The sequence below is a fragment of the Plecotus auritus genome, assembly GCF_963455305.1.
Source record: "Plecotus auritus genome assembly, chromosome: 10".
Classification (NCBI taxonomy): domain Eukaryota; kingdom Metazoa; phylum Chordata; class Mammalia; order Chiroptera; family Vespertilionidae; genus Plecotus; species Plecotus auritus.
In genome coordinates, this window is record NC_137785.1 from 23911562 (window position 1) to 23936039 (window position 24478).

Consider the following 24478-nt stretch of genomic DNA (forward strand, 5'->3'; position numbering starts at 1 on the left):
GAGTAGGTGATAGGAGACTTGGTAGAAGCCTGTGTGTTTTGTTTTTTTTTTCATTAGCTGGAAAATGGAGATTTAGAAAGTTTAGAAACTTGACCTGATTGAAAAGAAGTAAGAAATGGTGGAACTTGAAAATGACTTCAGGTTTTCTCACTGCATAGAATATAGGCAAACACTGCTGCAGTTAAATATTTCACCCTTTGTTCTCCCTGTGTGATCTACAATAATAATTTGCTTTGTGTTGATATTTACTGCTGTGTTGCTGACAATTACGTGAAAGAGAAGTTAGGGTGCTTCACTGGGCTGGAAAACGTTTAGCTAAATCAGAAAGCAGGTCTAATTAAGCAAGTTTATCTGTCTATCTATAAAGCTCTTGCTGGCGCCAATCGCAAGCATGTGTTTCCATCTGTCATTGTTGATCATGAATTTGGTTGACACTTCTATTGTAGAGAAAGGGTGAATAGTGATATTAAAATATTACTTCTAATTAATTTCCTTTCAATGTGCACAAATTCGTGCAGCGGGCCTCTAAAGTGAAATATAAAAACAATTTAAAAAATAAATAAAATTTTAATTTAATTCAATTTTTAATAAATTAAATTATTAAATTAAATAAAAAAATATAAATGTTAAAATATACAAACATTCTTTCTACAAAGCATCATTCCTCTCAGCTGAGAGTTTGTCTCTCTCTTAGTTTGCTTGTTTGAAAGCTTGCCACTGACAAGATAGGGTGGTCAGTACTGCAGTTTAACAGAATTGGAAGAAACAAATTCAGCTGAGTGATCTTAAAGCCATACCTTGGGGATATTGCAGGTTCCCTTTCAGTCCACTGCAACAAAGTGAATATTGTAGTAAAAATGAATCACACGAATTTTGGGTTTCCCAGTGCAAATAAAAGTTAACAGTAGTCTGTTAAGTGTGCAGTAGTATTGTCTAAAAAAACAAAGTATATACCTTAATTAAAAATACTTTATTGTTAAAAACCATTAACCATTATCTTAGACTTCAAATAATAATCTTTTTTGCTGGTGGAGGGTCTTGCCTCAATGTTGATGTGCTTTCTTCGCAATATCTGTAAAGAGCATTTGTAAAATGAAGTGCAATAAAATGAGGCATGCCTATATCAGTATTTTAAAGGTAATTTTAAAAATACCTTTCTAAGCTGTGTTCTAGTTTAGAAGCCAGGGTTATTTAAAAATGAATTTCTCCAGCTGGAAAAAGTACAGTCAGCTTATGAATAACTATGTTATGAACTCCAGTCATAATCGTGTTATTGGTGTTCAAAATAGGGATAGAATGCTAATTCTTCTTGAAACTTCCCAGACGCTCATCATTAGAGACAACACATAGACCTCAACCAGCTACTGAATAACAAGCCCGTGATAGCATTGGGTAGGCTATAGGTGCACGGCACATGCATGTGTGTGGGGGTGGGATGTTAGAATTAGGACAGTTATTCTCAGTGGTTTGGTGTCTTAATATTTCAGAGGAGAGACTTAGGGTTTATGAGGGTCTTTTAGACAGCAGAACAAATGGTGGCAGCACCAAAACGATTTTAAAACATTACCTTATCAAAGGTCCCAAGTCCTGTCTTCACAAGACTGTTAGCACTTTTTCAGACTAAGGTGATTTGACTGTATCTAATATAACTAGATTTTGTTTCTTTACACTGCTCAGTTTACTTTTGTCTGTGAGATTTTATGCTCTTGCTTTGGTTTTTATATTTTGTTTCTTATAAATAGCTATATAAAGCGGGAACTTTAAGCAAACAATTATTACAGTTTATTCTGCTGTGTATTTTTTTAAAATATATTTTTATTTCAGAGAGGAAGGGAAAGGGAAAGAGAGAAACATCAGTGATGAGAGAGAATCATTGGTCGGCTGCATCCTGCATGCCCCCCGCTGGGGATTGAGCCCACAACCCGGGCATGTGCCCTTGACCGGAATCGAACTTGGGACCCTTCAGTCCACAGGCCAATGCTCTATCCACTGAGCAAAACTGGCCAGGGCTATTCCTGCTGTGTATTTATTATATCCAATTACCACAGATTGAAGGACTTCTTATAAGTGGAGGATGTTTTGTTGAATTAAAGGTCCCATGTGCCGCTAGAGTAAAAAAAGAAACACACACACTTCAGGGCCGGAACTCATTCCAGCATTCAGTAATTCCCACAATTACACTCTTAACCAGATTTGTATATAGTGTTTTAAACACACTAACAGAAAATGGCAGTATTGCCCTGGAGTCTGCTGGGTGATAGCTTTTCAAATTCTGCTTCTACCACTTAACTAGATTCTGAAATATACAGGGACATTAAAAAAAACACACAACTTCTAGTGACTTAAAATTGTATCGATTTCTATCACCAGGGGGCACCCCAGTGTTGTTGGTAGAAAAAGGGAAGGCATTCTGTGTCTGGGATTCTGCTAAACTTCTTTTGTGGCTGCAGAGGAACATGACCCCTATTTGTGGCTTCTTCAAATGCACCTTTCTGCTCCTTATGTTGGCGCCAGCGGTAAATGCTAGAGCACTTGGTGCGAGTGTTTGAATGGTGTGTGGAATGAATGGTCTTTGCACTTCAGGTGCAAAGCCAGTGTAGCACATCTCTGGGTACAGAATGCTTTCTCCTTTTGTGTCAGTGTGAAGATTACTGGGGTGCCCCCGCATGGTGGAAATATGTGCAGCTCTTAAATCCTGAAAGCGGTCATTTAATTTTGAATAACACTGCATTTTCTTAGCTTCTTATTTGTCATTAATTCTCTGGGGAGGGAACTTACTCAGTTACTTGGAGCGATAAGCTTTTATCTCTTATTATTGGCTTGACTTCCTAAGAGTTAGTTGGAGAAACCAGTTGAGGAAGCCACTTAAGCAGTAGTTCTCAGCAGTAGTGGCATGGGAATCACCTGGGCGCCTCTGAGTATTGCACACTCTGGGACCCCACGCAGGCGTGGGGCCATTGTACTGCCAGTGCTGCAGCAAGCAGAGTTTGAGAAGCATTGTGATTTTGTTCTTTTGTTCTGCCTTCAGGTAATAATTATTTGTCTACTTCCCTTGCCATCTAAACTTTCTTATCTCAAACATACGCATTTGAAACATTTTCAGCTCTTAGATATTATGGAATAGCTGGGAAGGAGAAAAATTTGATGTATTTATAATACCTTTCTACAGACACTTGCCATTTTGCTTGATCTTTTCCAAGCAAGGAATGTGATTTCTAGCTATTAATTTAAAGCATTGTATTAAAAAGGAAGCCACAATTCACAGACTTTTCTTTCCCAGTGGGGCTTTCTCTATCCCCTACCCATAGGCCTGGCGGTGCTGACATGTAGTGATAGTGAACACGAAGTGCTGACGGTCACTAAGTCATCTTTACCAGTGGACAAAGATAGGAGGCAGTGGTGTTTATGGGCAGTCATCAACATCCTGTGAAACAAAGGGTATAGCATAAGCATTTTATTGAAACTGATTTACTTGTCAATTGGAGTTTTGTGGGTTTTCTTTTTACCACATTTTTGGATCTATTTAATAACAGATATTTTAAATTATTCCTATGATATCTTTTTCTTAAATGAAGATGACTTACTTTTACTGTCTTTCCATGTGTATGATTTTGGTAAGAATGTCATGAAAAGTTACATGGATAAAGAGTTTTAATGAAGTAGCATGTGTTGGGTTTTAACATTTTGTTGAATTAAAATTTTTTTGATTCCCCACGCAGCTTCCTCCATACAATGGATCAGTTCTGTGTGGCACACAGGCTACAGATGAACTTCCTGATGGTAAGTAAGCTTGTTCTCCTTTATTTCCCCGATGTGGATTCTGGCCATGTGTACTGAGCCAGCATTCACCTGGAAACAGTGTTTTCCTCTTTGTTCATGCTTTTTGAATAAACATTCCCTTATAGCTTGATGTTTTGGCTGTAAACTGTAGTAGATTTAATTACTGAACCACTTTGACTAGTGAATTTAAGTTTATTCTATGCTTCATAGTGTCAGACATTCAAGGTTTAGTTAAGGAAGTAGTTGTTCAGTTCTTTTTTTTTTCATTAGCAATTCATCATAGCCAGTGCTTTTTGTCAGAGTTCTGTCAGTCTGCGTGCAGAGGCTGCTGGGCCCCGAGCTGGCAAATCTCTGAGCATGTGCTCTTGGTATGGCTCAGTGGCAGTTTGAATCTGTTCCTGCACTTTTACATTTATGACCCTATCTGTCCCGAATGTTCTTGGAAATTCAGGTAAGCTCTTTACCTTCTGACTTGTTACTTGTTTTTGATCTCTGTCATAGACAATGAGCTGATTCCTGAAGATGGTGCTTGTTGAGATGTAGCGATTTTATATTAAGTGCCTGGTGTTCAAATAACAGCAGGGCCCTTATTGCAGGCTACCACTGCACAGGTCAAATTTGTCTAGACCATTTTTCAGTTTGGTTCACGGCAAAGGCCCTGGCTGACCTTGGAGAAGCTGAAAACTAGACCTTTCCTTTAGTTCCCTGTTTTGTTAACATGATCAGACCTGTGAAAGGAGTTTTAATTATAATTTAAGTTTAAATGTAAACATTGAAAAGGCTATCTAAACTCTTTATAGTAAAATCAGAAAGTGGTTATATCTAAAATTATCAACAATTTTATAAGAAACAGTGATATAGGAAATCATAAGGGAAAGAGCAGTTCTAATGATGGCTTAGGTTGAGAATAAAATAAATGAAGCTAGAGGGACCCAAAGGCCCTTGCCCTGCTGCCCAGCCTCTGGAGCAGTGTTTTTATCTGTGTCAGTTGGATTTCTCTGTGACTATATACTTTGCACATAGTAACATCTGCAGTGAGCATGCTGCAGATGTTTACTCATTGCTTTAAATTATTTCATTATTTTCCTTTCGTATAATACCTTTGTCTAGCTCAGTTAGTGGCTCCACCATCTTCACAGTGGCATATGCTAGAGATCGGAGGCTTCACTGCGAATGCTGCAGTGAACAGACTTCAAGAAACACCATGTGAGGATATAATTGTTTTCTTTGAGCTGGGTTTCCTTCTCCCAACAAACCACGGCATGCCTGACCTGAGCATTGAGTTCCTATGTACCCATTACATTGACTGGATTGTTCAAAGAATTAATTTGCAGGACTTCTTCCAGTCTTTCAGTTTGACAGGGCTTTGTGCTAACCTCTCTGCCTTGCAGTGCAGTGTACATGTGTGTCCCTGCCGAGAATTCCTGGGTAAGAAAAGGAACTGTTGCCCTGGTCAGGGGGCTTAGTTGGTTGGAGCGTCGTTCTGTATACTAAAAGGTTGTGAGCTTGGTTCCCAGTCAGGGCATATACCTAGGTTGTGGTTCCATCCTCAGGTAGAGCATGTACAGGGGGCAACCCATCAATGTCTCTCTCCCTCCCTCTCTCTCTCTCTCTCTCTCTCTCTCTCTCATTGGTGGCTTTATATGTAAACTTGCTGTTAAATGTAATTATTGTCAGTAGTCATTTTTCAGGAACTTTTTGTTGTTGTGCAGGCCCCCTCCCGCCCCTGCCCCAATCCCAACCCCAAGGAAGGGGTGTTTTGTCAAAACAAATGAAGAATTAGGAGACTAGGCCCTGCCCGCACTTATTGGCACACAACTGGTTTCTCTCTGGGACTGTTTTTTCCTTCTATAAAAAGACTTCCAATATATTTAGTACTCTGTAATGGAACATAATTCTTTTGGTACATATTATGATTTTTTTTTCTTGAAATACATGCCTTGAAAAAAGTTGGCCTCTTATGCTAGGCTTGGAAAAATCTTCAGTTATACACTAAAAATGAATTATAAGGCATGTGTTCTTTTCTTAACTGCAACATTTATTTATAACTATTTTATCAGTTATAAGCTTACATTGATGCTTGGTGTCTGTTAAAAGACACAATTGATTCTAAACCTAATTTCAGAGATAAGAACTATGAAAAAAACACACATCTTAGAATGCATGGAGTATCTAGGATGTCAGCTGGGAAGAAGTATTGAAGGGTTCCAAAGAGATTTTTAAAAGTTCATGGCCTGATTTTTATCTTTTGGTAATTTTGGAGATACCTTCACCACTCATGGACTTAATCCAATGTGAATTTATTTAGTGGACAATTAACATGCATTCATGCAAGACTATTTTCAGACTTCAATTAAGATTATCAATGGGGGACTTCAGGAGATGGATAATTTTAAAAAGTGCTTTTGAAATATACCTTTATGTAGAGGATGAATTCTTGGTATAGTTTATGCTTTTTGAATTGTGAACTTACACTAACTAGAGAAGCCATATATATTTATTTATTTATTTTTAAAAATATATTTCTTTATTGATTCATTGATTTCAGAGAGAAAGGAAGAGGGAGAGAGAGAGAAACATCAATGATGAGAGAGAATAATTGATCGGCTGCCTCCTGCACCCCTCCCACTGGGGATTAAGCCTGCAACCCAGGCATGTGCCCTTGACCAGAATTGAACCTGGGACATTTCAGTCCGCAGGCCGACGCTCTATCCACCGAGCCAAACCGGCCAGGGCAAGAGAAGCCATATATATATTTAGAGAGAGAGAGATTTTAAGTCTCTAAGTTAGTCGTGATTTTCTTTTATTTACTTATTTTTTAAAATTCTCACCTGAGCACATGCCTGGAGGGGGGGTGCAGGGGAGGAGGAGGGCATCGATGTGAAAGAGAAACATTGATCAGTTGCCTTCCCTGGGGATTGAACCTGCAACTCAGGTATGTGTCCTGAACGGGAATCAGCCGGCGGGTGACCTTTTGGTGCACAGGATGCTGCTGAACCAACTGAGCAACTCTGGCTGGGTGTGATTTTTTTTTAATTGTCTAAAAAGCTTATACCTTACTCTCAGGCGTAAAGAAAGCTAGTCACGTCAGATTTCATTGAGGGGTGTTTTTAGACAGGCACAATATTATTTGCTTTATATTATAATTTTAATTTCTACCCTCTGGAAGTCCCAATAAGCTACTCTGAAAGTAGAAGATAAATTTAAGCTGTTTTTCATATCCCCAAATTAAATATAATCTTATAGTTATTATTTTAGCAAATTATTTATTCATCAGAGAAATAAAATGTCAGCTTCGTTCATTAGAAGAAGACTTTAGTGTTTCAGTTTTCGAAGAGAAAGTAAATAATTATTGGCATTTTTATAGTTTGTATAGCTGTATCCTTAACTAATGGGATGTTTACTGACTCTTTTCTTTCTAAATAGGACAAGAATATCAGAGAATTGAGTTTGGTGTTAACGAAGTAATTGAATCCAATGACAATTTGCAGAGAACTCCCAACTACAGTATTTCAAGCACATTGAACCCTCAGGCCCCTGAATTTATTCTTAGTTGCACAACTTCCAAAAAGACCCCTGATGACATAGATAAAGAAGCCAACTACAGCTCCATTGACTGCCAGTACCCAGGCTCTGCCCTTGATCTGGATGGCAGTTCCAACACAGAAGCGGAAGTTTTGGAAAACGATGGCACCTCGGGTGGTCTTGGACAAAGGGAGCGTAAAAAGAAGAAAAAACGTCCACCTGGATATTATAGTTACTTGAAAGATGGCAGCGAGGGTAATATTTCCACGGAAGCCCTGGTCAATGGCCATGCTAGTTTAACCATCCTGAACAGCATATGCACAGAGGATGTAGAGTTGATGGGCAGTATGCCCTTGCTGGGAACACCCAGGACTTGTAGCAGCCCTCAGGATTCCACAGACTTCGTCAGTGGCGCTGTGCCTGGAGGTTCTTTCCCTAGGGCCCTGGACAGCAATGCTAGGACTGCAGGGCAGCCTGAGGGCTGCCAGGGGCCTGACTTTGAACAGTCCTGCCTTCCTGCAGAGGCTGACAGGGACAGCCTGTTGAGGACAGCTGTGGCTCACCCTTATGTTGGGACTGATACTACTGAAAACCTTGGCGTTACTAATGGACAAATACTTGAATCCTTGGGTGAGGGCTCAGCTGCCAATGGGATGGAGTTGCACACTGTGGAAAGCACGGACTCGGACCCAGCTAAGGCCGAGAGCACTTCCCCTCCCGCCGAGGCCCTGGCCTCTGTGGTGGGCACCACTCCTGTCAGTCAGCCTAAGTCATGGGCCAGTCTTTTCCATGATTCTAAGCCCTCTTCCTCCTCGCCTGTGGCTTCTGTGGAAACTAAGTATTCCCTTCCTGCCACATCTCCCCTGGTCTCTGAAAAGCAGGCTGAAATCAAGGAAGGGCTTGTTCCAGTTTCAGAGGATCCTGTAGCCATAAAGATTGCAGGTATAGTTCAAAAGATACAGGTCGAAAGTGAAGAGGGGAGCAGATCTCATCGCCTGTTGAGTGAGAAGTTTGCGACAGTCTGGGCTTATAAACTGTGGTGATAGATTGTTACCCAGAGCAATAGTAGATTACCTGTTTGTTAATAGGAGTTTCTGAAGAATGCCTGTGCCTTACATGTTATCTAAAATAATATATAAACAAAATGAGAGGGGGTTGTCATAGCTTTATGTTAATTGAAAAATCTCTGTCTGTTACCAGTCCTTTTCTATTGACAAATGACATTTCCATTTCTTGCCCTTTGATCAAGTACTTTTGTTCCATTGTGACTTGTCCTATCTATTACACCTATTGTACACGTTTGGTATAATTCCTGATTTGGACTCACTTTGCATTGTTTCTATATTTTTTAAGATACAAGACAGCATTTGGGTTGTTTTTTTTTAATGCCTGTTTTGGATTGAGTAAATGGATTTTACTTAGTTTTAACACATCAAAGTTAGCTGTTGACACAAAAAGAAAAACTTAACAGTTTGACTCAAAGTTAAGGTTTTATTTTGAAGTGGTAAGGCTTAAAAGTGAACCAATTCACAATAAAAATGTAAAGCTGCATAGTTTGCAACTTGTTAAATTAAGGTAGGACGTCGTAAATACAGAGGATCATGTATGTTTTATGTATCTAGGAAGCCAGAGCTATTTCTTCAGGTTTCATCATACCCTGCTTATAACCTACTCAGCTTCTTACCCCATTAGCCGAGTTAAAGTAAGCTGTCTTATTGATGCTTCGTGTGATACCTTCTGATTCAACATCTTGGAGCACCTGACAGCATTACCAGGGACGAGGATGAATGCAGTAGCAAGCTCTAAAATGTATACCCTTTTATGAATGGTCAGAATTCCATCAACTATAACCATTCTTTTTTGATGGTCAGAATTCCATCAACTATAAACCTTTTTTATGAATGGTCAGAATTCCATCAAATATAAAACATTCTTTTGATGGCAGTAAGTTGACAGCAAGCATTACTTTTTCTTTTTTAAGTGAGCATTTTATTCCTTATACAAAATACATTATTTACTCTTGGTGTCTTCAGTTCTCTTAAAATAAGGAGATAATTGATAGGCCAGTCATCATTTTGGACTTCATACCTATTTTTAAAAGCCAGGTGATTTTTTTTAAATTATAACTTTTAGAATATATTCATTGCAAGGGAATGCTGTTAACAGGATAAGACAGTGTTAGTTTGTATAGATTAAGTTAAAAGCTTATTTTAACCTATAATGATAAATGCATGGTAGGATGCTTTTGAAAATGTACATTCTAAGTTGAAAGTCTTGAAGTCATTGTAGTTATACTTTTGTTCCTAAAAATTACTTCACAAAAGAAAACCTCTCATTCCTGGGGAATTTTTTTAATCTTTAGTTACAATAAGAAAGAAAAGCTTCATTTCAAATGTTTTAAAACATTATAGTCATATAACTTTCAGTGTGGTTTGACACATAGTTTGCTTTGTTCTACATGTGTTAAAGTCTACTTAACTTGCTAAATCTAATGTTAACCTGCTTTGTAAAATGCTGTGTATGTAGGAGCTCTTAGTTACTTGTATTAGTGGAGAGCATTGCTACAATCCAAGTAATTATTTTTGAATGAATGTGATGTGTCTCTCTCCCCCCGCCACCCCCCATTTTATTTTCTTAATCCTATTTTGATTAGGCCAGTTACAAAGATGAGTTAATCATCTGAGCAAAAGTTTAGTTCCTTTTAAAATACTTGATTCTTTTTTTTTTTTTAATACTTTATTCTTTTGAGCCTGTTTATTGAGCCTTAGAAATACAGAACATGGTTTGCTGACAGTTCTCAGTATTACTTTCTGTAAGATAATGCAGTGGTAGTAGTCACACTAAATATCACTTGGAATCATATAGAGCTTAGGTAAAATGGTATTGTTTGGAATATTTTTCCCTTTGTCATATTCTCCTACTTATAGATTTACTTTATAAAAGTGATAAAAAATGCATTCAGTTTGCTATGTCAGATTCTCTATCACAAACTGGCCTTACATGGGCATGTCTTTAAGCATAGGCCCTCTATTTTAAGCAGCATTTAACTGAAATTCTAGCTTCATTAAAATATCTTGATTTTGGTTATCATAGCATTTGCTGTACATTAGCATCTAACTGGTTCTACTGAGAGAGTAATTTTTATGTTTATCATTATACTTACTAGCTTTTGGGAAAGGGAGAAGAGAACAGTTCAGACATTGTCAACTGTTTTTTGAATTCTTCACATTTCTGGATCATCAGCCCTGTCATTAAGTCTCTGTTTAAAATGCCAATTATCTTTTGTATAATCACAAGTGAGATACTAATTAGGGTGACAAGTGAACTGTAAAAGAATACAGATCACATATAAGGACTTTTGAAGTGGAATACAACCAACTCTTGATTATTCGTAAACTGTTTAATCATTACATTAATGGGTTCTGCTTTCACCTTCTTGGTGGCAGGGCTATCTTCACAGTGTAGATTATTTGTGAACATTTTGTTCCATTGGCTGTTTCTTAAATATAAACTCTGTGTAACAAGGAGATGAAAGGGAAGAACACTTCAACTGAAACACCAGTAATGGAGAGAGCAAGAAAATTATTACAAGTTGAATCTGCTCAGGAAAATGAATTTCTGTGTCCATATTTAATTGAAATGTAAACAAAAATTTAGCCTTTTATTGACCTTTGTTTTGGTGGTTTGTAAATCATATTTATATTCACCCACTTGCCCTTGGGAAATTATTTCTTAAGTAGTTTGCATTTTCTCTTCAAATTCTCCAAAGTAGCGGTAATGTAGCATGCCCTAAGCTAAAAAGAGGTACAGCACTTGTTGGCAGGAATCCACCCTTGTGGGTTGAGAGTTCAATCCATATCTGATTCGATATGTATATGTCCTCACTGAATTTATCATATGTCTCTATTTTATAGAACTAAACTGAGAGCCCCTCCACTAAATAAAAACACAAGCCGATCTGTAATCAGTGGTACACTTGGGTTGCTTTGCTGTCCTCCACATGATGAGATAACCAAGATAGCATACATATGTTCTTCCATAGTGATGTTATGAGGAAAAGAGAAACTTTTGGATAATGTTCTGGACAATTAGGAAGATGACAGAAAAATAGGTCAACATATCAGAATGTCAATTATGGGGCCAATTATTGAGTGAAAGACTCAGTGAAAGTTCTGCACCTAGCATTTTCATGGATTATAAATGGTGGTATGACCTCTAAATCCTAATTTTAGGAAAACAAAATTTGATGTGTAAAATGTGTATAGGAATAATCATAGCTTATATTGACTTAAAAGTTTACAATGCTAGTATTGCCACTGAGTTTATAAATCACTTCATTTAAATGGTATGTTGCAACATGCAAGCTCCTATATGTCTTGTAAAATACAAGAAACGATATTAACCACTCATTTTTTCTGCATGCCAGATTTCACAAAGTTGAACTTTAATCCAGACATTTAGTGTTTGAGCTATTACAAAAGTGAAGACATCAGTTTCAATTTCTCATCTTCTATATGATACGGAGTCCTTCTGGCATTTGTTCCATTCCAGTAACATTGTTTTGGGGAGGCCCACCAACTGCTGGGGGAAAGTTGGGCTGGGGAAGCCATTTAGGAAAGGTGCTCTCTGAATGGGTCTGAGTAGTAAATTACACCAACAGTGATGATTGAAAAGAAGGGAAAAGTTCAGCATTACAGTAAGCTTGTGATTTGCTAAAAACAAGGGAAAATAGCTTACTAAGAGTGCTGACTTGGGACCACATGTCAGATTTAAAGTTTCAGTTTCAGGAAATAACTTTGACCTCTCTCCTTTATGACTGTCCTTTCTGGATTTGATTCCTTTTACTTTTATAATTGTAGTGCTTATTGGACTTTAGGCTAGGAATGAAATAGTGAAGGAAATGGTGATATTGTTAGAAAAGGAACTTAATTAAATAGAGCCATGAGTTATATGAAAAAATTAAAAACGGCATTCATACTGGCTTGTTTGCAAGTCATGAATAATTGACTTTTGAATTATAGAAAAAGGATTCATTCATTTTAACAGGATTCAAAAATAGTGACAGGTGACTACAGGAATTAGAATGGTCTTACATATGTGCTATTTTACTAGGACGGAGAAGAGAAGTGCACCGACGAACTTCATCAGAAGTGTGTCTGTCTCAGTTTGGGGTTATTGAAATTATTTGGGGCAAAATGCTCAATGTGCAATATGTTACAAAAATGAACCTTTAAATTATTTAGATATTTGGCTTTAAGAGAATCCTAATATTGCAATCTTTTTGAAATGGAACTTTATTAATATACTAGAGGCCCGGTGCACGAAATTCGTGCACGGGGTGGGGGGTGTCCCTCAGCCCAGCCTGTACCCTCTCCAATCTGGGACCCCTTGAGGGATGTCCGACTGCTCATTTAGGCCCGATCAAGTAGGGCAGTTGGACATCCCTCTCACAATCCAGGACTGCTGGCTCCCAACTGCTTGCCTGCCTGCCTGCCTTCCTGATTGCCCCTAACCGCTTCTTCCTGCCAGCCTGATCACCCCTAATCACTCCCCTGCCACCTGATTGATGCATAACTGCTCCCCTGCCAGCCTGTTTGCCCCTAACTGCCCTCCCCTGTAGTCCTGGTCCCCCCCAACTGCTCTCCCCTGCAGGCCTGGGTCCCCCCCAACTGCCCTTCCCTGCAGGCTCGGTCACCCCCATATGCCCTCCCTTGCAGGCCTGGTCCCTCCCAACTGCCCTCCACTGCTGGCCATCTTGTGGCAGCCATCTTGTGTCCACATGGGGGCAGCCATCTTTGACCACATAGGGGCAGCCATCTTGTGTTGGAGTGACAGTCAATTTGCATATCACTCTTTTATTAGATAGGATATTGGAAAAACAATTTTAAGGAATTTAAGCTAATATTTCTTCTTGGAGTACTGAAAATTATACTCTAAAACTCTTCCATAAATTAATATTAGCGCTTTATCCTATATAATAAAACCCTAATATGCAAATTGACCGAACGGAAGAACAACCAGTCGCTATGATGCGCACTGATCACCAGGGGGCAGACGCTCAACGCAGGAGCTGCCCCCGGGAGATCAATGTGCTCCCACAGCGGGAGCGCTGCTCAGCCAGAAGCCAGGCTCACGGCTGGTGCAGTGGCGGGAGCCTCTTCCACCTCCGAGGCAGCGCTAAGGAGCAGCGAGCCCGGCTTCTGGCTGGCGAGCACAGCGGTGGTGGCGGGAGCCACTCCTGCCTCTGCAGCAGCACTAAGGACCCCTCAAGGGATGTCCTCTTGCCGGCTTAGGCCTGCTGCCCGCAGAGCAGGCCTAAGCTGGCAGGTGGACATCCCCTGAGGGATCCTGGACTGTGAGAGGGCTCTGGCCGGGCTGAGGCCTCCCCCACTGCCCCCCCCCCCCCCCCCCCCCCCCCAGTGCACAAATGTCGTGCACTTGGCCTTTAGTTTTCTAATAAGGATTATGGAGTGTGTAATGAGCTGACAACCCTGCTAGGTGTTTTCTGTACATGTGTTACATTATCACTGTAGCCTCCCATGTCTGATCATGGTGTAGTCTGTTACAGGTGAGGAAGGAGTGAAGTCATCTGCTCCAGAGTGTGAAATGAATTGAAGTGGCAGAGCTAGGGTGTGAACCCAAGTGTCTGGTTTGTCTTCCTGGACCCTTGCCCTTGCCTTTGCCTGCTTTTCCTCAGGGGCACTCCTGGAGGCTTACAGAACGATGTGATAAAGTGGCCTTTGAAGTTTACTGGGTCATTTCTGTCCAATTGGAATGTAGCCATTTACCATAACCAATAACTTTAGTCTCCAGATGGTTAATTCATCCCATGCTGTTGTCTAATACAGGGGTGGGGAATGTCCAACCCGTGGGCCATATAAGGCCTGTGAAATCTGGCTTGGCCCTGTCAAGGCATTAGGGGTGAGTTAATTAAATGTTAATTAAATATAGCAGGCTAATTTTTAAATTTTGTATGGCCCGTGAATGATGTGATAAGTATCCAAGTGACACTTGGCAGGAAAAAGGTTCCCTATGCCTGGTCTAATAAGTACTTACAGTATGCCATTCACTAGGTGAGTGAGTAACAATTGGCCTTGCCTTGAGAGTTGTCTACGGAATAAGGTAGGAAAGGAACAGATGGCAGCTCTTACTAGCAGAAAGAGAAGGAATCATTTGCAAAAGATGAGGAGGAGACTTGATGTAGCCAATAGAGATGACGCTATCAGGCTAGTGACAGGCCATGAAGTTCTGTTACTCAGGACGGGGAAGACTCAGCCTAGTACTTAGCAGTGTGAAGGTGCTGTCTATACAGAGCTGTGTATTTAGGGAAGGAGCTACACCCCCCTGATACAAGGTAGTCAGTGATAGTGTCTGTTGCTAGGGAGATACAGTGTGTAACTTAGATGCCTTCAAGGAAGATTGTTTCCAGTTTTTAGTTAATCTTACTTTGAGAGTAGTGTTTAGGATCTTTGGAAGATAGTAATAACAGAATGGTTATGTATTTTAGCATATGGAAGACTTGCCACAGTAGAGAAAAATTTTCTAGAATAAGAGCTTAATCATTAACATTAAGGAAAGTCTAGATTGTTCAGTGTCTCTTTCCTAAATCTGTAAAGACTTACTAATCTACATTTATGAATATTGTACCAGAAGGCTCTTTCAAAGAATGCTAAAGACTTAAAAATAAGCTAGTTTTATACATTTGCTAATGAATCCTTTGGTTCTACGTTGTTTCAGAGTTTTTGCCTTTTTAATTTTGTAGATATAGTAGAGACCCGGTTCACGGATTCTTGCACCGGTGGGGTCCCTTGGCCTGGCCTGCACCTTCTCACAATCCAGTATCCCTTGGGGGATGTCGGAGAGTCAGTTTCAGCCCAATCCCCGCAGGCCAGGCTGAGGGAACCCACTGGGCCTCGAGTATGCATATAAGATTTTTGGTTAATCGCTTCCTGCTCTCCCTCTCCCCCTTTCCTCTGAGATTCATCAGTCTGTTCCGTGTCTCCATGCCTGTGTGTTGAGCGTCAGCCCCCTGGTGGTCAGTGCGTGTCATAGTGAACATAGAATGGTCGCTTAGGCTTTTATATACAGTATATAGACTAGAGGCCTGGTGCACGGATTTGTGCACCAGTGGGGTCCCTCGGCCTGGCCTGCAGGGATTGGGCCGAAACCAGCTCTCCGACATCCCCCGAGGGGTCCCGGATTGCAAGAGGGCGCAGGCCAGGCCAAGGGACCCCACCGGTGCACAATTGGGGCCGGGGAGGGACTGCGAGGGCTCCAGGGAGTGTCTGGCCCGTCTCGCCCAGTCCCAATCGGCTGCACCCCAGCAGCAAGCTAACCTACTGGTCGGAGCGTCTGCCCTCTGGTGGTCAGTGTGCATCATAGCTACTGGTCGAACAGTCACTTAGGCTTTTATATATATAGATGTCTACTTGGAATGTTCTGTTGCAGTTATTGAAGAAACCACTAGGTGATGCTAAGAGACTTGAATTACAGATTGTGGAAGATCAACAGTGAAATGGCTTTTTTTACCTGCTTGCTCCTTAAAATACACAAACCAAAAGTAATGGCGAGAAGTTGGCATCAGTTCAAAGGAGGGTTGATTAGAAACTAAAGATTTCTGTCCAAACAATGCATGCTGTTTCCCAGCTGAATGTTGGAAAGAAGTCAGCTAGTAGTCAATTTTAATTTGGATCTGTTCTCTTCCAGAGGGTTTGAATGTTTCATTCTTCAGGGGTGCAGGTTATTCTGGGCGTGTAGCTTAGTTAAGAACATAAGAGGAGATGACTTTTCAGTGGATCTTAGAGCAGTTCATTCTTGATGTTTTTGTATCTGCTTTTTCAGAGTGGAGTTCGCCTTGTAAATGAATTTTTTGTTTAACGATATGAATTTAAAGTGCTTTTATCTATAAATATATTGGTTATTTTGTGTTTTGAGTCTATTAAAACAGTTGACATGGAAGGGAAGTTTTAGGTCTTTTATACCTGTCCCTGGCCATTTTCTTTCCATTTTCCCCCAGTGTCTGTATTAAACAGGAATTAATATCATCAAGCCTCTTCTCCACCTCCCTCTTGGACCTACACCCCAAATCCTCACCCTAAAAGACTTTGCCTCCTATGCCCTTGAGACCCTGAAACCTGCTTCTGTCCCCACTAGTTCAAATTTCCTGTCCTTCTGGATCACTGTTATGGGTTCTTCTGGCCTGTCGCATAGACATGGTGCTGCTTACGGTTCCATTTCTGACCCATTGCTTCTCATGCTGCATGTGTTGTCCAAATGCACACTTCCAGCCCAAGCTGCAGGGGCCTGTGTGTATGTTAAGTAAAGATAGGTACTTGCTGATCTGTGATTGTAAGTGTACTATTTACTGGTGTCATCTGGGTACCTCTTAGCACCTCTAAAAAGTAAACTCATTATCTCATCACAGTACAGAACAAAAAGTAATCCACTCATCCTGTTGTATTTCTCCTGTGGGTAGAAGGCACTGTTACCCCAGCTGGGGATGTGCTTCTGGTATCAACTGCCATTTGTTGTCATCAGCTCTGGCTGCCTCAGGGTTTATCCAGTCCTTGGGTTGGGCTGAGCATCCCCTCCACTGATCCCTTTCAGCTTCGCCGGACCTGTGATGTCCCTTCCTCACTGGCTGCAAGCTCTCCTGCAGCAGGGCCGCGCCCAGCCATTTCCTTCTCTCTATCTCCGTGCCTCCAGCAGTTGGTGCCCAGACAGGGCTCTGCAAAGGGCAGCATGTCGTTTAACAGAGGTCCTGGGTTAGGAAGGCAGTTGATTTTGAGTCTTATAATTCTGTAAAAACTTAATTGGTTCTAGATATAAAAATACCATGACAAAGATTTATAGGTGTCATGCTGGGTGTTATTTGGGATTGATGCTTATTTGAAAATGCAGGGGTTTTTGTAGTGTTTATATTAACTAATTGCCATTCTGGGCACACATGGGAAATTAAGACTGTTGTGATAATATGGCTCTAAGACAAGATGTGAAAATCTGTTGTAAGTAGATCTTAACCTATGGAGAAAAGTTAATATCTGAAACCTTAGAGTAAAAGGATTTTAATGTGGAACCCGTTGTCTCTTGAGAAGAAAGAGCCCAGCTTCTGGAGCAGGTAGACCCAGGTTCACGTGTCAGTTGGTTATGTGACCTACACCAATTACCTGATCCCTCGACCTCAGTTTTCTCACCTGTAAAATTGGAGTGATACTGCTGTTTGCTTGATAAGGTTAAGATGATTATGAAAAATACAGATAAAACAGTACAGTGTCTGCCGCATGACCGCTACTGTCTGTGCTGCGTGTTATCACATGGAGGCTCCTGGTTCAGTTCTGTAAATGACCCATTACTCATCGAAGGCACAGTACTGTTCCCTGTAGTAAGAGAGGTGAGAGGAGTTTTGCAAGCTTAGTCCAATTGAATAGATTCCATTGGGTTCTCTTGAGCCTATAATGTTTTCCTTTTTATAAATGGGAAAATTATTCCCTGTGCTTCCTCAATTAGAGGAAAGAGGGCATTTACTCACAGGAGAAATGGAGTGTGTTGATGTTAGAATTTTGCAAATTAGTTCATTTAATGCTTAAGTCTGGGACCAGCCAGAAAAGGCTTCTTTTGTTTGAGCAATGCCTTGGAGGGATGCTGCCATTAAATGTATGCTCACCTAGTGCTTCTTTCCTAGTGCACAATGTAAAAGTAAAGGGAGGCTGTGTGGTCTGGCCACACACAGACTATGCATTTCAGGTGCTGGATGTGCTACCTTGCTCCTGTGTGATCACAGGCAACTATTTAACCTTTCAGGGCCTCAATTTCCCTATTGGTGAAAGGGGATAGGGGTGGTACTCCTGGATTAATAAGGATTAAGTACAGCCAGTTCACATATATAAATTGTAAAGCACTTGCTAAGTGTATACAGTGTCCATAAATTGTAGCTGTCATTGTTACAAGTTTCAAAATGACATTTCTGAAAAAAAAAAATTCAAAGTATTTAATTTTAAAAATCATTACAGCATTGTATAAGGATGGCATTTAAAGCTATTTTATGACTATGAAGCAGGGAGATGTCCATGGGTGAAACCCAAAGACAAGAAGCTTGTTTCTAAATGGAATAAGGGAATTCCGGTGTACAAAACAGTCCCTAAACTCGACTTCTAATGAAAAATACAGTTCAGGTAGTAGAAGATAGTAGTCCCCAAAAAAACAGTCATTGAGCACCCATTGTGATGTGTTGTGTGCTGGAGTAGTTGCTGGTGATTCGTTCAGACATGGAGGAGACTCAGGCTCTGCACGGAAACCCCTTTATAGCCAGGGTCTCCAAGACCATGCTGTTACCAAGGCAGGCCTAGCTGTCAGTCTTTAAGAGGAAAGGCTGTGTTTTTAAATCCTCTAATACTGACATTTGTTCCTTATTAAAATAGTTATCATGCTTCCTAGTTATATTCCCACAAGAAGACAAATGTTGGTGTTTGGGAGAACTTTTTTTTTTTTTTTTAATATATTTTATTGATTTTTTACAGAGAGGAAGGGAGAGGGATAGAGAGTTAGAAACATTGATGAGAGAGAAACATCGATCAGCTGCCTCCTGCACACCTCCTACTGGGGATGTGCCCGCAACCAAGGTACATGCCCTTGACCGGAATCGAACCTGGGACCTTTCAGTTCACAGGCTGACGCTCTATCCATTGAGCCAAACCGGCTAGGGCTGGGAGAACTTTTTAAAAATTTTAATCATTAAGTAATGTACATGATGTTGAATGGAGTGAAGCTTTAACCCCATATGCCTTTTCTTTGGATATGTGCTTTATTGGAGGGGTTTTGAACACTCTCCCAGATAGAGCATAAGAATTTGTTTCAGTGTTACTCACTAGATGTCATTAACTTCTTAAATATGCTTCTTTACTCTTTCAGAGTTACTGGAGAATGTAACCCTAATACATAAACCAGTTTCATTGCAACCCCGTGGACTGATCAACAAAGGAAACTGGTGCTACATTAATGCTGTATCCTTCTTAGATGCTGCTCCAAGGCCGACTTACTAGAGTTTTCTCATCCTCAGCCTCCATGGGGCATCTACCCTAAATTTTGAATCCAGAAACGTGGTTCCTTAGTTTGCCTACCTTGCTTCTAAACAGTGTTGTTCCTCATGCTCCAGAAAGATTTGTTAATCTGGTAATGACAGAATCAGGCAAGTTTTCTTAATAGAGTCGTCCCAAATACTAGGGAAGAGTGACCATTTACAAATGGAAATTTTGTTTTCGTTGATTTATCTTGGTTGAGTCAAGTTCTTGTATGTAAACTGCTGATTGCAGAGTAAACACTTAAGTGGGTATCAAAAGGCAGTTATCCCCATGGTTATTTGGTTTATTCCCTTATGTGTTTACATATCTAAGTTGTTCAGTGTCCTTGGCTTATTTAGTTTTATGTGCTCTTGTGCTTGATGTGCCTTTTGGAAAATTGGTGTGCCTGTTTCCTTTCCTTTATACTTCCTTACTGCCAATATTTAGACACTGCAGGCACTAGTTGCTTGCCCTCCGATGTATCACCTGATGAAGTTCATTCCTCTGTATTCAAAAGTGCAAAGACCTTGTACGTCAACACCCATGATAGACAGCTTGTAAGTAAGGTGCTTAAAAATGTATTGAAGGGAAGTGGGTTTTTCCCCCTCTGATTATTAGAATTCAAATAGTTTAGCAAAGTTTTGATTTCCTGCAAATGAGCCCTATGCTATTTTTTAAAAATTTAGTATTCATGATTTTGTATGGAAGTTAACCAGAAATGGAATTGGAGCATTGTTTGTCTGTTTTCTTTAGATTCTGTGAAATAAATTTTAGTGTTTACCAGCTTATCACTTAAAATATACCAAAAACTTATATAGAAAAGATTTAAGAACTCACTAGCTGTTATAGCATTGGTTGCCTAAAATTTGCTATCTTCATACTAATTAATATTCTACTTAGCCATCAAGGCTTTTTAATAAGAGCATTTCTTATAAAATAATGTACTTCTAACATTTTCCCCCTCATGTTTAGTGTTCGGCTAATGAATGAGTTTACTAATATGCCAGTACCTCCAAAACCCAGACAAGGTGAGTAAAATGAGCTCTTCTGATGTATTACATATTGGGAGTTTGAAGTCAGATGACTGAATTTGATAAATTCAGTCTTAATGGGAGGAAAAAATTTTAAAAAATAGATGTTACTATACCTGTGTTATTTTCAGCATTGGGTGGGTGTGGGAGGGAGTTTTGATGATTCTGCTTTTTGTCATTTTTAGGCTTCCTTTTTGTTATGAAAATCTATGTTCTGTTTCCATTGCAGCTCTTGGGGATAAAATCGTGAGGGATATCCGCCCTGGAGCTGCCTTTGAACCCACATATATTTATAGACTCCTGACAGTCATCAAGTCGAGCCTGTCTGAAAAGGTTTGGGACTCCTCTAACGTAGCCACTGGAGTATTGCCTTTTACTCCATTTTATGCTTTAACTGTTGCTTATTCAGGGCTTGCCCTCTTTGTAAGTGCTGTGATTGGTGGGTGTGTTCCGTAGATTTAGGCTTGTTATGGAGTTGGTTGGGTTAATTTAAAGAGGTTGGTGATAATCATAATTAGAACCAACTCACGTATCATTTACTGTGTACCAAGTATTGTTGTAAGTTCTTCCGTATATTAACTTACTTAACCCAGTGAGGAAAGTATGATTATTCTCTCCTTGTTATGCTTGAGAAGAGTGAAGTCATTGCTTAAGGTCACACAGCTTATACATGGGCAGAGCACAGCTTTAGCTTCAGCTCCCTTATCCCTGCCCTGCACTGCCATTCGCCTCCAAAGGAGGCATTTGGGGCTGCTAATTTCAGGACTCCCAGTGTGAATGAAAATCCTGGGCTTGTGTAGGGAGGTGGTCCTAAACAACTAGTTCTTCTATTTAATTTAACAAAACACCAACTTTTAACTAACTTTTCTTATAAAGGCAATGCATATTTATTGTAGAAAATTTCATAAATACAGAAAAGCATAATAAAAAAATCCCATTAGTTCCATCACTTGGAGATAACTGTTTAATCTATCTTTCCTTTCCTCCGTCCTCCCCTCCCCTCCCCCATCTCAGCTGTCCAAAGAAAAACTCAAATGTTTCAGGGGGAAATACTTTACATGAGAATGTGTTGAAAATTTAAGAGGAAGCATAGTTTGAATATGCAGGTAATTACATTCCCTGCAGGTCTTAGATAGTGATGATAGTAATCGGTTGAAATTAATGTGGTCATATTTACCCTTTTCAGGGTCGACAAGAAGATGCCGAGGAATACTTGGGCTTCATTCTAAATGGACTTCATGAGGAAATGTTGAACCTAAAGAAACTTCTCTCACCAAATAATGATAGTAGGTTATGATGTATTTGCTACAAAAATGTGTGAGAATATTTTCTTAAGAATTATTTATTTTGCCCTAGCTAGTTTGGCTCAGTGGATAGAGCATCAGCCTGCGGACTGAAGGGTCCCAGGTTCGATTCCAGTCAAGGGCACATGCCCGGGTTGTGGGCTTGATCCCCATTAGGGGACATGCAGGAGGCAGCCACTCAATGATTCTCTCTCATCATTGATGTTTCTATCTCTCTTTCCCTCTCCCTTCTGCTCTGAAATCAATAAAGATATATTAAAAAAAAAAAAAAGAATTATTTATTTTATTTTATTTTTAATTCTCACCCAAGGGTAGTTTTTTCTGTTGATTTTTTGAGAGAGAGTGGGAGGAAGGGGTGGGGGGAGAGACAGAAAGATACAGGATTAGTTGCTTCCTATATGCACTCCAGCCGGGGCTGAGGATTGAACCTGCAACCCAGGTATATGCCCATGATCAGGAATCGAACTGTGACCTCCTGGTGCATAGGTCCACACTCTATCACTGAGCACACTGCCCGGGCCATTGTGTTTGTTCTTGGTGTAGAGTCTTGATGTAGAACACACCCTGATTTTGTTCATAAGACTATAATGACAAATCTGTGTAGGTGATGTATGTAGAACTTTTTTTATTTTAATGTTTTTGCTGTTCTTGTGAAGAGTATCCTAAGCAGACTGTCTGTTTTCCAGAACTTCCTATTTCCAATGGACCCAAAAGCTACTCAGTGAATGAGGAAGAGCAGGAAGAACCAGGTGAAGGAAGTGAGGACGAATGGGAGCAAGTGGGCCCCAGAAATAAGACTTCAGTCACTCGCCAGGCGGACTTCATTCAGACCCCAATCACTGGCATTTTTGGGGGACACATCAGGTTCATGTTTTTCTGGAATATTTTAGTATTTGCCTTTTTCAAGGTTTTGAGATTTTGCTAAAGGGGGGAGGTATAAGACTTGTCCTAAGACATTTTGACTTGCTGGTTTCCCTCTACACTTCTGTGTACTCTCCTCTTGGACTTCTAATAGTTCTCTTGCCAGCCACCACTGCTTTCACATTACCCATTGTGGCCTTTCTGTAGAGGGCGCTGTACCTCAGGGACCTGTCTGCCCCCCCCCACCCCGCTCCTGACTCCCCTCCATCAACATTTACATTCCCTCAGCCCAGCTGTTCACAGCTAGGTTGGAAGGGAAGAGAAGAAATTATGTATCTCATTGCAGGAATTGTAGGCACTAGACCAAGTGAGTTAAAAGTTAAGGGAATGTGGAAGAGCTACTTGTACATAAAGGAGGACATGTGACCTTGCCTGGAGTACCTGGCACCTCCTGTGCCCCAGTTCCCTAAGCCAGCTGCTTTACATGCATTCACCAAATCCCCCTAAAAGGCTTTTATTTATATAATTCAGCCATTCAGTACTACCATGATGTTGAATTCAGTAAGACTCGTACATCTACAGGGAGATTTACACATCTGGTCTGAAAGGACCTCATTATAGCACATTTCCTCCCCGAAAGCCTCACAGCAGAGCCTACCAGGGTGGTGTATTAGTGAGACTCTTAGCCTTTCATTGTCCCAAATGCTGTGTATCCACAAGAAATAATACCCTTTCAGGCATCAAGGGTTAGTTCAATCTCTCCCTGCTCTGAAACAACTTAGACTGAGTACCTTTCAACAGGCTAATGAAAACCTCAGAAAATGTGCACTGACTTCTCACAAGCTTGTCAGTGATGCTGGAGGACTGGATTTAGAAGCCAGTTGTGCCATGTGACCTTGAACAAGTCACTTCTGTGCCCTTTGCTGCGAATTACTTCCAGGGCCCCTTTCTATTCTGGAGTCTCTCATGTGTCATCCTGTGGTCAGGTGTGCTCTGGGGAATGCCCAACCTCCGATCGCTGCCGCTATAACTCGTTTTTGCCAGATATGGCTCCTTGGGTTGGGCCATGTTGGGAGAAGAGAGCAGGGGCTCAGGTCTGTGAACAGCAGTGAGAAGAGGCTGAGTGTGCCCCGGGCTCTCCATTGGACCAGCAGCCTGATGTTAGCATTCTTGGGGCGCTCACTTAGGGATGGGAGAGAGGGTGATGTGTAGACAGAGCATCATATTTTTGCCCGGGTGTAGTATCAGAATTACAGTGCCCCTGATGGCCAACATACCCAAGTTCCCAAATTTGTCCGAGAATGACCCATGGGAAAAGCCAGAATCCACTTTGTGGCATGTCTGGCTTGGCCTGAATGGTTCTGCCATGGTTCCCCGCCTCAGCCTCTGGGTTCTTTGTGTTGAAATTGGTTATTGATATGTCTTTTTGAAAAATGGGAAAGGAAAGGAAAGGAATTGCTTCTTATAATTTTCTTTGTATAGCAGCCATCGTTAAGTATGATTCTCTATTCAAACAAATGGAAAGGTTTTCTTCTAAAATTCACCGTTCTGGTGGCTTTTCAGTTTCCACAGAAAGAATCTTTGTTTGTTTTTTAAATCTTTATTGTTGAAAGTTTTACATATATTCCCTCAGAAAGAATCTTTCTCCACCTTTTTCCCCCGGGATGCTTTTGATTAACTCTAGGCCCTTTGAACCAAGAGGACCACTTCTTGATTTCTTCCCCAACTTCAATTAGTGGTTTTCCCACTACTCCTCTTTGGAACCAAGGGAGGGGACGAGTGTGGACATGCTTCCTCAGACTGTGTTGGGAAAGCAGCGTATGAAAATCAAACCCTAAGCAGAAAAGCTTTCAGCTCACTCTTCATGGGTCTGCTCTAAGAAGTCTGAATATCTAGCCACACCCGTTTTATTCCGTCTATA

General features: G+C 40.6%; 1 protein-coding gene across 2 annotated transcripts in view; it reads left to right on the forward strand.

The window, feature by feature from the left end:
- The window catches only part of USP10 (ubiquitin specific peptidase 10), a 64161-nt gene that overhangs the window by 29782 nt on the left and 9901 nt on the right, over nucleotides 1-24478 (forward strand). For both annotated transcript variants that reach the window (XM_080645619.1, XM_080645620.1), the window contains exons 3-10: nucleotides 3720-3780; nucleotides 7207-8247; nucleotides 19213-19304; nucleotides 19809-19918; nucleotides 20334-20389; nucleotides 20622-20725; nucleotides 21579-21678; nucleotides 22383-22560. In XM_080645619.1, the coding sequence (XP_080501745.1) occupies nucleotides 3720-3780; nucleotides 7207-8247; nucleotides 19213-19304; nucleotides 19809-19918; nucleotides 20334-20389; nucleotides 20622-20725; nucleotides 21579-21678; nucleotides 22383-22560 (1742 nt within the window). The remainder of the gene's footprint in view (nucleotides 1-3719; nucleotides 3781-7206; nucleotides 8248-19212; nucleotides 19305-19808; nucleotides 19919-20333; nucleotides 20390-20621; nucleotides 20726-21578; nucleotides 21679-22382; nucleotides 22561-24478) is intronic.